The sequence below is a fragment of the Carassius auratus genome, chromosome 8 (genome assembly GCF_003368295.1).
Source record: "Carassius auratus strain Wakin chromosome 8, ASM336829v1, whole genome shotgun sequence".
Lineage (NCBI taxonomy): Eukaryota > Metazoa > Chordata > Actinopteri > Cypriniformes > Cyprinidae > Carassius > Carassius auratus.
The window spans coordinates 16,730,750-16,745,409 of NC_039250.1; the positions used below are offsets into that span (position 1 = coordinate 16,730,750).

At 37.1% G+C, this 14,660-nt stretch overlaps 1 protein-coding gene across 1 annotated transcript; it reads right to left on the reverse strand.

Annotated features, from left to right (window-relative positions):
• Positions 1-11,230: 11,230 nt before the first annotated feature.
• LOC113107432 (uncharacterized) lies at positions 11,231-14,549 on the reverse strand. Its single transcript, XM_026269931.1, has 8 exons — positions 13,951-14,549; positions 13,749-13,861; positions 13,143-13,243; positions 12,923-13,035; positions 12,528-12,640; positions 12,251-12,440; positions 11,923-12,011; positions 11,231-11,371 (listed from the first exon to the last, which is right to left on the reverse strand). Exons 1-8 carry the CDS (start codon positions 14,315-14,317, stop codon positions 11,231-11,233), a joined length of 1,227 nt encoding a protein of 408 aa, XP_026125716.1. The 5' UTR covers positions 14,318-14,549.
• Between the last annotated feature and the right edge of the window lie 111 nt (positions 14,550-14,660).

The window sequence follows — 14,660 nt, forward strand, 5'->3', positions numbered from 1 at the left end:
TGTTACGAGCTCTTGGTGCATAAAGAAGATCTGTAAAGTTGCAAAGACTGAAGTCTCAAACCCAAAGAGATATTCTTTATCACAGTTAAGAGAGTGATAATGCCTCCTCAAAATGGTTAATTCAAACATGTCCCCACATGTCTACGTCACTGTGTGGACAATTTGCATAATGCCGCCCAAATGTTCATGCAATGAAAGGAGTGGTTTCAGTAACCACAGTGTTGAAGCAGCCGTGGCAGGGAGATGCTGTGTGTATCTAGGCGAAAACAAAAGCACTTTATTTGGCCTTCCAAAAGTAGATGCTGTTAGGAATCTTTAAGATTACTTATAACAGTAACGCATATTATAGACAACCGTTTTGAGAACCTAGGAGAGGAGATAAATCTGAATTTGCTATGACAGTCTGGTGCTTCTGAATCAGCTACTGTTAGTATGTTTTGTTATTAGTTTAAATATTTGCTATTGAATGTTGAAATGCTGAGTTTTCCGTGTTGTGAGAGAGACATGGAGACAGGGTCACACAGTGGAGAACAAAAGGTGTTTTATCCGTCTGTAACGATATAACCTTCGTAATCATCGGGAAGAAGGAGGCGGGAACCGGCGCACAATCAAAACACTTTAATAATTCAAAAATAAATACAAAACGGCGCACCAGCCCCTCACGGACGACTGGTGCGCATAAATAAAAAGCAAACACATAAAATAATGTCCCAGGCCTGGTCCTCTCTCGTCCTTCACGGTCGTCGCTCCAGTTTTATATCCTTCCATCTCCTACGTGGGACTCGATACTGGCAGTGGGGTGCAGGTGCAGCTCATCTTCAATCACTACACCTGGCCACACTCCTCGTTCCCACGCCTCTCGGCCCCGCCCCACTCGCCACAACGTCCATTGCTTGTTTAACTGCAAACACATAAGCTTCATCAATGTGGGGGTAACATCACTCTGTTGATGTTACCCCCACATCAATTCGGGCTTGAATTGATGGTAAAACTAAGGACATTATTAACTGTCTTTACATTTATTTTGAAAGATGAAGCTGTTTGTTGCTGTCGTGTGTATTGAGTCTGAGCTCCGTCACATAATTTTTTTTATTGGGACACCTCTTTATGAGGTCATCTAATTTATCACCAGTAAAATGTTTGTCCTAGGTCCTCTGCTATTTTCAATTTACATGTTGCCCCTTTGTAATATTATTAGAAAATACAGGCTTCGTTTCCACTGTTATGCTGATGATACTCCACTATATATCTCAATGAGACCAGATTTTTTAATTATCTAAGCTAAAACGTAGTGTGTGGACTTGCAAGCAAGATGTCAGACACTGTAATATGCTCTGGTCCCCTCCCTGCTAACCGTGGTAATGAGATACCCCACATAGCAAACAGACTTGGCCCAAATGTGGCCTCAAGCTGACACTGCTGGCCTTTTGTTGGCAATGGCAGGTACCCTTTCAGCCAGAGCTGGGCAATGTGTGGCAATGATGGCATGGTGTGGATCACGGCAAACAATCTGAGGGCCGACTGTTGGGGGTAGAAGTGTGGCCCAGATCAATCCAGTGATCATGTGGCCCAAGGCAGGCTTGTGATCTGAAAGCATATTATGTGATCCATGATAAACCAGATAAATACAATATTGTGTAAGGGAAACCGGAAAATTTAGCTCAAAGGGAATTATTTACAAATAATCACTAACAGAATCACTGTTTTACGGCTGATCACTAAGACGACCAGCGATTTCATTGAACAAGCTGTTTAACATCAACTCTGCAATGGATATTAATATCAAAATATAGTGAAAACACTATTAATTAGCACAGTAACAAGATCGGCAGCTTAAGATATTAACTTGTAAGCACAAAACACAAGATACTTATCTTTTCAATATGAATGTGGCTTTATTAGATACATATAAACTAATCTAACACACAACCACATGAACTCACAAAGTTGCAGGATGAGAGAAAGTTAGGAAAGAATGAGTTTAAGAGAATGAAAATGTGAAATCCCAAGTTTACAGCAATAAATGTAATTGCATAGACATGAACAACCATCAATCACTTAATTAACCCTTGCATAGTGTTTCTCAATGAAGTTAAAGTTATATTAGATACACCAGTACAGATCAGAGTCTTATTTCTTATTAATCTTTAAAATATTTATTTAAAATACAAAATGGTATTTTGTAATTTGTGTTCGAAAGGGGAGATGAAAATGGCTTCGTATTTTGTATCAAATTTTCAGTGTTTTGGATTTTTGTAGTTTTAAAGTACTGTAAAATACTTAGTAAGAAGTCTACATGATGACATAATTAAAATGCAGCATCTGATTGGTGCCTACTCAATAAGCTAGTTTGCCCAGACTGGTTGAGATCGGAACAGAAAACTGATATATATACTGTATGGAATAACGTGGTCAAGGTAAGAAATGTTTTTTTTTTTTTTTTTACTTTTGCATAACTTGCTATAATTTTTAACAGTTCATGTTAAGTTTTGGTGTTCGTTTTTGTAGCCTAGGCTAAATAGTTTACCAATTTAAATAATGTTCTTGAAAACTATTATACAGCGCAGCAGCTCCACAATTTACGTTAGTTTGCTACTTTCAGCATATAAGTTTGTCAGTTGTAAATTATAATAATAGAGCTTTTCATTGTTGTACAAGGTTACACTTTAATGCCACAATATTGGTAAAATGGTGTAAAACTTGCATGGAGAAGCAGAATTTACTGTGAGCCACTCTGAGAAACTGGTTGTGCTTTTTTGTTTTATTTGCATTGTATTATTACATTAGACCACCCAATAAGTAATCTCCCTCCAAACTAAAGTCTGATGTTGACCAATACATAAAAAAACAATCAGTAAAGCCCACAGGCAAAATGTAAATTCTACTGAGAAGCATGGTTTAATAGAAACCGCTGGTCATGAAACAGACTATGTGTGTAATGGCTGATCAATGTCAGGCTCATATTCAAGACTTAATTTTATTAAACCACATTTCAATTTGCTTAAACCACTAAATTCACTGATTCAAATATCCATTTCCATATTTAACTCATAAAGCATGTCAGTCATTTTTAAATAGAGCATTACACCACACGTCTCCTCATATATACTGTATATGTGTGTTTGTGTGTGTCACAAATGTTTGAATTTATAAATCAAACTCTTGTAAAACCAACATTAACCTTCTGAACTATCAGCAGGGTTCTACTGTTGCTTTAGAACCACAACATTCTTCAGGTTTAGATATGGTTAAACAAATAAACTCTGATGACTGTGTGTGTGTGGGTGTATTTAGAGATTTTATGAAGCATCTGTTGAATGAACACTGAGGTGAACGCTGTGATGATTTTATTTTTTAAGTATTCAAATATTCTCCCCGGAGGCTTAAAACTAGTCAATAGGAAATTAATGGAATCCTCTTGGACCAGGGAAAAATCAGAAACATGCTGTTGTCATATACTTTAAATTTTGAAATTTGCTTAACCCAGTTCATGCACACATTTAAATGTTTTGCATACCTCATATTAATCCCAATGGTTAAGGCAAAAAAATAAAAATAAGTGCCACACACTTAGTTTCAGAGCAGTTTTTTTCTTCTCCTTTTAACTTGGAGTATAGTGAGTAGTAGTACATGTTTAACCTACACAAATTAAATACTATTAGAACATTAGCATTTAAAGAAAGCCAATTTTGAAATGCAATTCTATTATTTACACACTTTTGTGCAACCCAAGTTTTTATTTCTCAAATAATAAAAGCTGACAGAGAATGCTTTTTCTGTGAGCTCATATCACAAACTATATATAATATAATTTAATTTAATTTCTGTTTTTAACTTAGCCATTATACCCTGGACATTATAATAATAATAAATTAAGTTTTAGCCTGAGCATTATGAATAAATTATATTACCTTGTTCTAACTCAGCCTGTTAACACTGAAGAGAAAAGAGATGCCTAAGAGAACAAACCTCAGCTTGAACCACACATGATGGATGTATTTTGTTTCTTTTATACTGTGTAATACTGTATTCACAACCACAAATACTAACAGTAAAAAAGCTGTCTTTCAATCTTACTTTTGGGTTTACCATGAATATTTCAACTCTCTTTGCCAATTACTTTCAATTTTAAACAGAACTGAACGCACACAGGAGCTCATGAGAGATATATAGTCTTAAAAATAAAGTTGTTTCCCAATGCCATAGAACAACATTTTTGTCTAAATGGTTCAATTAAGAACCTTTAATAGCTGAAAAACCTTTCTGTTTCAAATAAGGTTATTTGTAAAAGAAGGTTCTTCAGATTATAAAACACTAAGAAAGAGATGGTTCTTTGAAGAACCTTTTGACTGAATGGTTCTTTGTGGAACCAAAAATTGTTCTTCTATTGCATAAGCACCTTTATTTTTAAGAGTGTATATGATATATCCAAAAATACAATATATTGGCAAAGGTGGATGCAATGTGATAAAAATTCTTCAATTCAATTGTCAATTCTTTGTCATCAGTTAGGAACCTAGGTGTGCTATTTGATAGCAATATTTCCTTAGAAAGTTTCTAGCATTTGAAAAACTGCATTTTTCCATCTCAAAAATATATCTAAATTACGGCCTATGCTCTCAATGTCAAATGCAGAAATGTTAATCCATGCAAGGTTTGATTACTGTAATGCTTTATTGGGTGGTTGTTCTGCACGCTTAGTAAACAAACTACATCTAGTCCACAATGCAGCAGCAAGAGTTCTTACTAGAACCAGGAAGTATGACCATATTAGCCCGGTCCTGTCCACACTGCAATGGCTTCCTATCAAACATCGTATAGATTGTCAAATATTGCTTATTAGTTATAAATCCCTGAATGGTTTAGCACCTCAGTATTTGAATGAGCTCTTGTTACATTATAATCCTCCACGTGCTGCGTTCTAAAACTCTTTGATAATACCTAGAATATAAAAATCAACTGCGGGCAGCAGATCCTTTCCCTATTTGGCGCCTAAACTCTGGAATAACCTACCTAACATTGTTCGGGAGGCAGAAACACTCTTGCAGTTTAAATCTAGATTAAAGACCCATCTCTTTAAAACTGGCTTACACGTAACATACTAATATACTTCTAATATCCAAATCCATTAAAGGATTTTTAAGCTGCATTAATTAGGTAAACCGGAACCGGAAACACTTCACATAACACCCTATGTACTTTCTACATCATTAGAAGAATGGCATCTACGCTAATATTAGTCTGTTTCTCTCTTATTCCGAGGTCACCGTAGCCACCAGATCCAGTCTGTATCCATATCAGAGGGTCACTGCAGTCACCCGGATCCAGTACGTATCCAGACCAGATGGTGGATCAGCACCTAGAAAGGACCTCTATTGCCCTGAAAGACAGCGGAGACCAGGACAACTAGAGCCCCAGATACAGATCCCCTGTAAAGACCTTATCTCAGAGGACCACAAGGACAAGACCACAGGAAACAGATGATTCTTCTGCACAATCTGACTTTGCTGCAGCCTGGAATTGAACTACTGGTTTCGTCTGGTCAGAGGAGAACTGCCCCCCAACTGAGCCTGGTTTCTCCCAAGGTTTTTTTCTCCATTCTGTCACCGATGGAGTTTCGGTTCCTTGCCGCTGTCGCCTCTGGCTTGCTTAGTTGGAGTCACTTCATCTACAGCGATATCGTTGACTTGATTGCAAATTAAAACAGACACTATTTCATCTGAACTGAGATGATGACATCACTGAATTCAATGATGAACTGCCTTTAACTGTCATTTTGCATTATTGAGACACTGTTTTCCAAATGAATGTTGTTCAGTGCTTTGTTGTGCTTTGACACAATTCTTTTTGTTTAAAGCGCTATATAAATAAAGATGACTTGACTTGACAAATATTTACTTTCAAAGCTTTGACTAAGTCCTCATCAAGCGTGACTATTTTTATGCTCTTTTGTCTCGTCACGATTCAGAACTCTGTGTTACATTGAACATAAGGTTAGAAGAGTCCCAACAACACCACTTACAGTAAAAAGAGTTCAATCCCAAAATCACTGATATTGTATTTGAAGCAATAAGGCAACCTGTGTGTATTTCGTTTTAACCTAGTATTTCCAATTAATGTGGCTAATGTGGTCATGCTGACTTTCCACATTGACACTCTTCACCCTTTGTGGCAGAGATTTAAGGAAATGAGAAATCGTACAAAACGGCATATAGCAGGATGACTAGGAAAAGCTCTAGCAGCAAAAACATAATAAAAATAAGACACAAATTAAACAAACGTTAGCCAAGAAAATGATTGCTGATTCATTTACCCTCAATTAGGTCAGATTTTACCACTTTTACACCAGAAGTGCTGAATTCACTCCAACCCCAATAGTCACTTTAATAGGAAACATGTCAGCCAGAATTCAACCTTTCAGATTTATTATAAAGAGATATCAGAGAGATCTCTGGTACCTCTGATATGAGATATCAGAGGAAACCTGTGAATATACACAGTATTTTACTCACAGCTTGTTGGTTATTGACTTACACTAGTGTTAATTTTGTCAGCCATTTTTAAATTAGTCTTAGTCCTCTGTCGAATACTTTTTAGTTATCATCCAATTAAATCAACCCTATCCTGTTTTTGTTTTATCAAATTTTTAGTCAAATAAATGTTTGAGCATTTAAGTCTAGTTTTTTCTCAATTAAAACTTTGTCACATTTTATTCATGCTCTATACTGGTTACAGTTTTTACGGTTGTTTGCACACTAAAATTAAAAATAACACACAGTTAGTGAAACCTGAAACTCAAAGAGCAAATTCTCAGCTCAAATCTGGACAACTTCTGCACAACACATTCCCAGCCTCACATTTTTGCAAAACAGTACACACATTGTTTTGCAAAACACTAAACACACTGCTCTACATTAGACACAGAAATCTAAAATGATGTCACTTCTTTGACATTTTAAGGCACTACTTTCCAAAATTCTACACATAGGTTAGGTGCTTTTTTTGTCAAAGCACTAAACACAATTCACAGATCCACAAACACAAGAATCAGAACATCTCAGATCTTTTGCAAAATGAAGCACTTAATTCAAAACGTTACAATCATTTAACAAAAACACATGATTCATACAATAGGATTCGGTTTGAACCACTTAGACGCTGCTGTGCTAAATCTTAAACACTTTTATGATACAGTTGTCTTTTTAAGATATTGGGCCCTATTTTAACGATCTGAAACGCAAGTGTCAAAGCGCGAAGCGCAAGTAAGTTTGTGGGCGGGTCTCGGCGCTGTTGCTATTTTCCCGGCGGGATAAATGGCTCTTGCGCCCGGCGCAAATCTAAAATGGGTTGGTCTGAAGTAGCTTCATTATTCATAGGTGTGGTTTGGGCGTAACGTGAAATAAACCAATCAGAGCGTCATCCAACATTCCCTTTAAAAGCAGGTGCGCAAGTTCCATTATGGATTGCTATTATTGTGGCGTATTTACCAGGCGCACGCCAGGAGCGGTTCACAGCCGAGGAGACTGATGTTCTTGTAAGAGCAGTGAAGGACAGAGAAGTTGTGTTGTATGGGGATGGGAGAAACCCACCCAAAATAGCGTCCGTTAAACAGGCGTGGGAGGAAATAGCCACAATTGTTTCATCGATTTTTTTTTCCTGGTTCTTGACGGACAAACCAATTTGTCAGATGTCCTTATACATATATGACCTCAAACAGGTCTGATCCTTAATTACTACAATTAGCCTGAATAATTTGTAAGCTAGATTTATGCCTATTTTTTTCACATCTTCGTGGCACACCACAATGATTTCCGTCATCTCATGTGTTAATATTTTTTTTAAGTGTAACAATTTATGATTTGCAAAAATAACTGTTGCATCTGTGTAGATTACATGAGCAAAGTGTATGCGCGTTGTGCACGCTATACATTATGGTCAAGCATGCGCCCTTAAAATAGCATAATGAACAACGCGCAACGCGCCACTGACTTTAGACTAGTTTTTTTCTGGTCAGTGGCGCAATTGTTTAATGGAACAGCAAAATAGCACCAGGGATTGTTTGCGCCGGAACACGCCTCCTTTTTTGCGCTGAACCGCCCAGGGAGCGCAAGTTCATTCACTAGTTTAGCGACGTGCTTCTGTGGAGGGAAAAGCGCGCTTTGCGCAGGTGCAAAATAGGAATGACACATGCGTCGGTGTACAAAGTCAATTGCGCTGGGTGCAAGATAGGGCCCCTTGTCAAAGAACATGAATATATTGACCAAACACAACATGTGAGCACCGGCGGCGCCAGGGGGGGTCTTGGGGGGTCTCAAGACCCTGCCAAAAAATGCCTTGACCCCCCATTTGACCCCCCAGCCTCTTCCTGATTAAAAAATATATATATTCGGGATAAAGATCCAAAAATGTTTCTCTTAAAACTACGCAGAACAATAATAAATAATAATTATTTCGACATTTATTCATACACTGAACCGAGAACCGTTTCTGTCGGACGCGTCCGATTCGAGAACCGATGAGCTGATGATAACTGCGCATGCGTGATTCAGCGTGAAGCAGACTGACACAGAGCGCATCTGAACCGAACTGATTCTTTTGGTGATTGATTCTGAACTGATTCTGTGCTAATGTTATAAGCGCGGGTAAACCAAAGGCTTGAATGAAGGGCAATCATCGCCAATGACGGCATTACATCGAGCGCAAAAGAACCGGTGAACCATTTTTTTTCAACTGGTTTATTTGATCGAATTGTCCGAAAGAACCGGTTCACTTGAGCACCTGCTCCTTTGCCCCTTAAGTGCGCTTTTGTCAAAGCAAAATTTCCTAATTTTTTTTTTGTAATAACATACACTTTTGTGAATGCCTGCCCACGCCCAATCATAATATTAGTACAATTTATTAATAATAATTTAGCCGTAAATAAAATGACCAACATGATGACCGTTCACCTGACTACGACCTCATCCAACCGGGAAGATTCCTCATGCTGCACGCGCATTTTTTAATTGCTAGAGGATATTTTCAACATCGTGGCAGCTGGTAAGTGGTGTTTCATTCTTAGCGAAGTGATTTTGGTGTTTATTTACTTATTATTATTTTACAAGAACGATGTGATGTGAGAACATGCAGATACGTTGTTTATATTGCTGTGTGTAGCCTGTAGTGTAGAAGTAACACTAGCGTGTTGTTTGAGGGAGAAAGGTTTCACAGGCATCGAGGGGTCTGGTCTTTTTTATGTTATTTGAATAAACTTTTATTATATTACAGTACTTATTTATTTTTAACACGTAAAAATAATTATCACAACACTGGTAAGGCTTATTCAGATTTTCTCATTCTCTGAATTATCATTATAAAAATAAAAACAATTCAGAAATGAATTAAAATATAATTATATTTTAAATGTGATGCAAATATTTTTTCTACAATAGCAACAGTGTTTACAACAGCAAGACCACTTTAGCCTGTAAACTCAATAATATCTATCTGGAAATAAATGTAAAAATATCAATGTCAATAAAAATGCATAATATACCTGACATGAAAGTGCAGTGTGAAGGATATGAATAACAAATGTAGCCTGTCATTTGTTTACATTGCAAAGGTGTTTTTGTTGTTTAGTAGCAGAAATATGCAGTTATTAGCCATGTCCACTGTATTTTTTTTTGGTTTTCATGAGACCCCCCTTGAAAAGACCAGGACCCCCCATTGCCCCCCCAATCAAAATTGTCTGGAGCCGCCACTGCATGTGAGACAAGCACGTTTATTTTCACATTCATGAAAATATTTATTTCTCACTACATTGTAAAATCCTTCAGTAGATCATTGCAATTAGGCTGCATTTTGCACTGAAAATCAGAACATATTGCAAAAACAATAGACGTTTGTGGAGATGGGGGGTGGCACCTTAGTTTTAACTCTTAGCATCATCTCTTCTTAGTTGGATATAGCCACTTCATCCATATCTCAGTCAATCTCTGGCTCTCTGTCCGCGGTGGGCTCAGGCATACACTCCTTGTGGGGGGTGTCAGTTGGCTGGGCTCTGGGTTCAGGGTTGGGCTGGTGCCATCCTCCTCTGCAGAGCCAACAGGATCCGTTGCTCACCAGCACCCACTCCACAAATACAGTGATGTTCCCTGGAGGACCTTCACCAGACACGTTTGCCCTGGAAGCATTGTTCAGTCTCACGATGTAGGAAGAGCAGAGGCAGCTGTCTGGGTAGTGGGTTAAGTTGGAAATACTCACAATGCTCCAGCAGAAGGATGAGGACAGAGAGGGTATCCATAAATGATAAAAACCAAACCTTTGGTGGGTGGGGAGAGTTGAGGGCAAAATAAACTGTTAGTGTGGTGCAAGGGGCACTTTATGTCATCTCAGGTGACCTATGTCCCAGGCATTCTGAGAAGAGCTGCAGACCAAGGCTTCGGCTTGATATCCCCACTCTTCAGAATGTTAGAGCTTTGTCTACACAATCCTTGTATGATTGCAAGTGGTGTGTGTTTGAGGAGTGGTGTGACAGGTGACGGCTGCTATCATATCAGTTCTCAGTCTCTTTTGCAAGACTATATTGATGGTGGACAATCTTCTTCTAATATTAAGTTCTACCTAGTGGCTTACACTGCGTGTCATGTTGGGTTTGACAGCACTATGGTGGGGCATATGTTTTCATAGGTTTATAAAGGGCGCCTGCCATTCCCTTCCAGTCACAAATATACTGATATCAAAAAATAAAATAAAAAAAATAAACTCTATTCTTTATGATGTCCAATAAAGCAGTGGATCTTGAACAGCTGAAAATCAACTGCTGTGATCAGAATGATGTCGGCCTAAATCTTCAGTTTTTGTCTTTTGTATGTTTCAGTAAAAAAAAAAAAAACATTATCTTAAATTGACTTTGTGACACACAACTTCAGTGTAGATTTTCTGTGTGAATCAACTGTGGTTATGGAGGTTAATAACATTAGGAGACAAATTCTGGTCTTCCCACAAGCCACACACAGACAAAAACTATGCTTTGATGGTAAATGATGGCTACTATTAATGAGAATGTTTCAGTTCCCATGTGTAATGTGCTGAGTTCAATTATGTTTAATGATAGATACCTCATAACAGACTAACATATAATACGATTCATAAATGAACAGGCTTTTAGCAGAAATTCCCCATTTGTTTAGAGTGCAAAGCTTTTCTGTGATTTGGAAGTTTTTTTTTTATTTTTTATAATAATAATTTAAAATGGCATATGGCTGATATTTCTTAGGGATGGGTTGTCCTGGGATGCCTTGCAGTAGGGTTTGGACCCATAAGTTTCATTGTGCGTCGTCCTGAAGTCATGTTTGCTGTGCCGGGGCTTGATATGGCTGTCTTTAACCTAGTAAGAGATTAGTTAAAGGTTGAAGGTCAGCTCTCAAGTGGGGAAAATAGTTCAGAAATAGTTACTAGCATCAGGCAAAAATGCCTTATGTTGACATAATCATTGCAATTTAATGGACACTTAAGTAGTGCTGTCAAACGATTAATTGTGATAAATCGCATTAAAAATAAAGGTTTTTGTTTACATAACATGTGTATGTGAACTGTGTATATGTGTTATGTTTATATAAATACACACACATGCATGTATATATTAAAGAAAAAAGGTTATGTTTATATATTAAATATATTTATTTATAATATAAATTATCTGAATGTAAATATTTTCTAAATGTATACTGTACATGTATGTATTTATATTTACATAATAAATATACACACACACACATACTATGCAAACAAAAACTTTTATTTTGTATGTGATTAATAGAGATTAATCATTTGAACAGCACTACTTTGAAGTAAACTACTTGTCCACTATAGTTTTAATCAAATTTGGGTGGGAACTGGGTTAGTCTGATGGACTGGAGAATCAATGTAAAATGTTACCTGCTGAAGCTGACTAGGGCTCAGTTCCTGTCTTCTGGAGTTCATGGGGACAAAATCTTTTTGCATGGTTGTAAGCATCTGATCCGACTCTAAACATACAAGAACATTTATATTTATATTTTATATATGTTTTTTTTCTATATATAGAGTATTTGTTATGTATATTGTTTAGTCTTTTTTTTTTAAGTCAGGTGACCTGAAAATGTTCTTTATGTAGTAACATTTAACTGATCTGATTTATTCTACTCAAAAACATGACTGAACCAACCTGGCCATAGGTCATTTTAGGTGTTTATTGTGAAAATGCAGGTAAGCAAACCAAAAGTACCTTGCTCAAGCAGCACGTGGCTAGGTGGGTAAACCGATGGCTTGGGACAGAGCACTTTTTTTGATGGGAACTGCTCCTGTGATGTTGTGCTGTAGTATTTTCCAGCTAGATCAAGCCTCCCGAATGTAACATTGCTCAAAGTCCTGATACTGGGTCCATCCACATGCACTGGGAACTCGGAGCGGTTTACCTGATAAAACAAATATCCCTGAGTTAGAAACAACAAGCTTTGTATCATTGTAATCTTTAGGCAAGAATAATTCGCAGTGGGTCACACCTCTGAGAGGAAGGACTGGTTCGTTGTTGACAGTCTCTCCTGGTTGTCTGCAAGTTTCTCTCCTTTGAACACAGAGCTGAGAGTCAGGCATCTGCGCTCCAGGTGAATAGGGCCTGGTAAAAAAAAAAAAAAGTGACACGCTTGATGAATATTTCAAATGTTTACGTTCTGGAAAACTTGTGAGGAGAACCCTTCATAAAATATAAAGTTAGCTGCAGATTTTAAAACACTTCTGAAGTTAAAATATTACATTTGATAAACATTTTCAAATATTGCATTCCATTGCCAACATTTAATTTAATATATTTAGTTTTAAGTTTTTAAGCTTTAAGTCCTGTGGATATTCTGCATTGAAGAACATTTTCTACGGCATAACGAAAAGTTATTTTACATACTACATTTGTGTGAAGGAAACTCCTCAGATGATATTGTAATCCATTCATCATTATGATGTTCCCGAAGCTTGAAAGGCTGAGGTTTCTTTCTCTTGTAAAGCAGACTTTCAGGGCTGTTGAAAAAATAAAAGTTACTGATTCTCTACATGGTTTCACATTTATCTCAATAGAACAAGGTGTGATAAAACGTTATTTCTAGAGCTTGATGCTGCATCTGTACCTGTGGTCACCTGACTGTCTGAAAAAGCTGGAATAAGTTGTTTGCTTGTCTTGTATTTTATCTCGGTCTCCCATTGCTATAGCTGAATACTGAACTCGTTGCTGAATGAAATACAAATAATACATTAAATTATTGAACTGCAACTTTAATGGCACTCTGAAGCACCACCATATGATTAATCTTGTTAAGAAATTAATTACTAGGTAAATACATCTTCAACAGTGTAAGATTAGTGTACTAAATACTCTAAAAGTATTGGATCTCTTATTACTTTCATATCAGCCTCAACCTACTGAACAATACAAGGATATACATGAAACTGCGCTTTCAATAAATAATATAAAATGCATAAATTAACCAAAGGAAGATGGATGCATTACAAACATACATTTTAACATTAAATGCTAAATGTTTATGTTAAATCCATTATTTCTATAAATAGTTACATAATTGTTTCATACTTTGCACAGTATATATTGCAATTAAATCAGAATTAACTAATTAAGTCACTGACAAATTAGGAGTAATCCCTTATTAATTAATTCAATTACAGTAATGCATTTCTTACAAATGCACTACACCCAACATTGCAAATGATGTATTTACCTTCTCTATTGACTCCAGAGGAGAAAGAGGAGGACACCCGCTGTAAAGGAACTGCTCTTGATAGCTACAGTCATATCTGTTCTTTTTCTCCTGCCTTAGACTTGATCCAACACCTTATTAATAAAAGAATAAAGCATCATCTGTTCAAAAAATAGCAAAAAAACGAAAAAGTCAATGGACAATGTGAGTGTGCAGTACTGACCTGCGCTCCCTAAATCCTTTGTGATAAGGATTGGAGACACCTCATGTTTGGTGTAACTGGATCTGTATGTCGGCTCTGGATATTTTCCTTCCGGCACACTTATTCTGACTTTGGTAACTGGTCGAACAAGTTTGGCTTTAGACATTGGCAGGGTCTTGAAATCAGAATGAGTGGTCACAAAGTCACCACTCCTGTCCACAGAAGTCATTTTAAAGTTTGTCCTTTGCATTGTGAGGCTGGTTATCTTAGGTTGAATGACAGGGATGGAGGTTCTGTCAATGAGTCTAAAGTGGCTCTTGGTGGTGGATTCACAGATGCCATCTGGTTTATACAAAAATGGCAAATTTGAAATTCTTGAGCAATACATCTTCGCAGTTCTTTTTGCAGATTGAAGATAAAAAGTAAAAAACTGATCTCTGTAACCAATAATTCCAAATAGAACTGCAACGTCATAATAAGGCTGGTTATTACTCGGAGTGGGCGGGGCGACACAACAGTCAATTTAATTGGTTTATAATACAGCAGATCCTTGAAGATGCGCGCATCCAGCATTTAATCTAATCCAGGCCTATACTGGACCACTATAGCAAATGCCAAATATAATACAAAATAAGCCTAGCGTAATTGCAATAATAATAATAACGAAAATTAAAGGTTTGACATGGAATGTAAACTCCAGTCCGGGTTTCTCGCAGTGCCGATGACGCGGG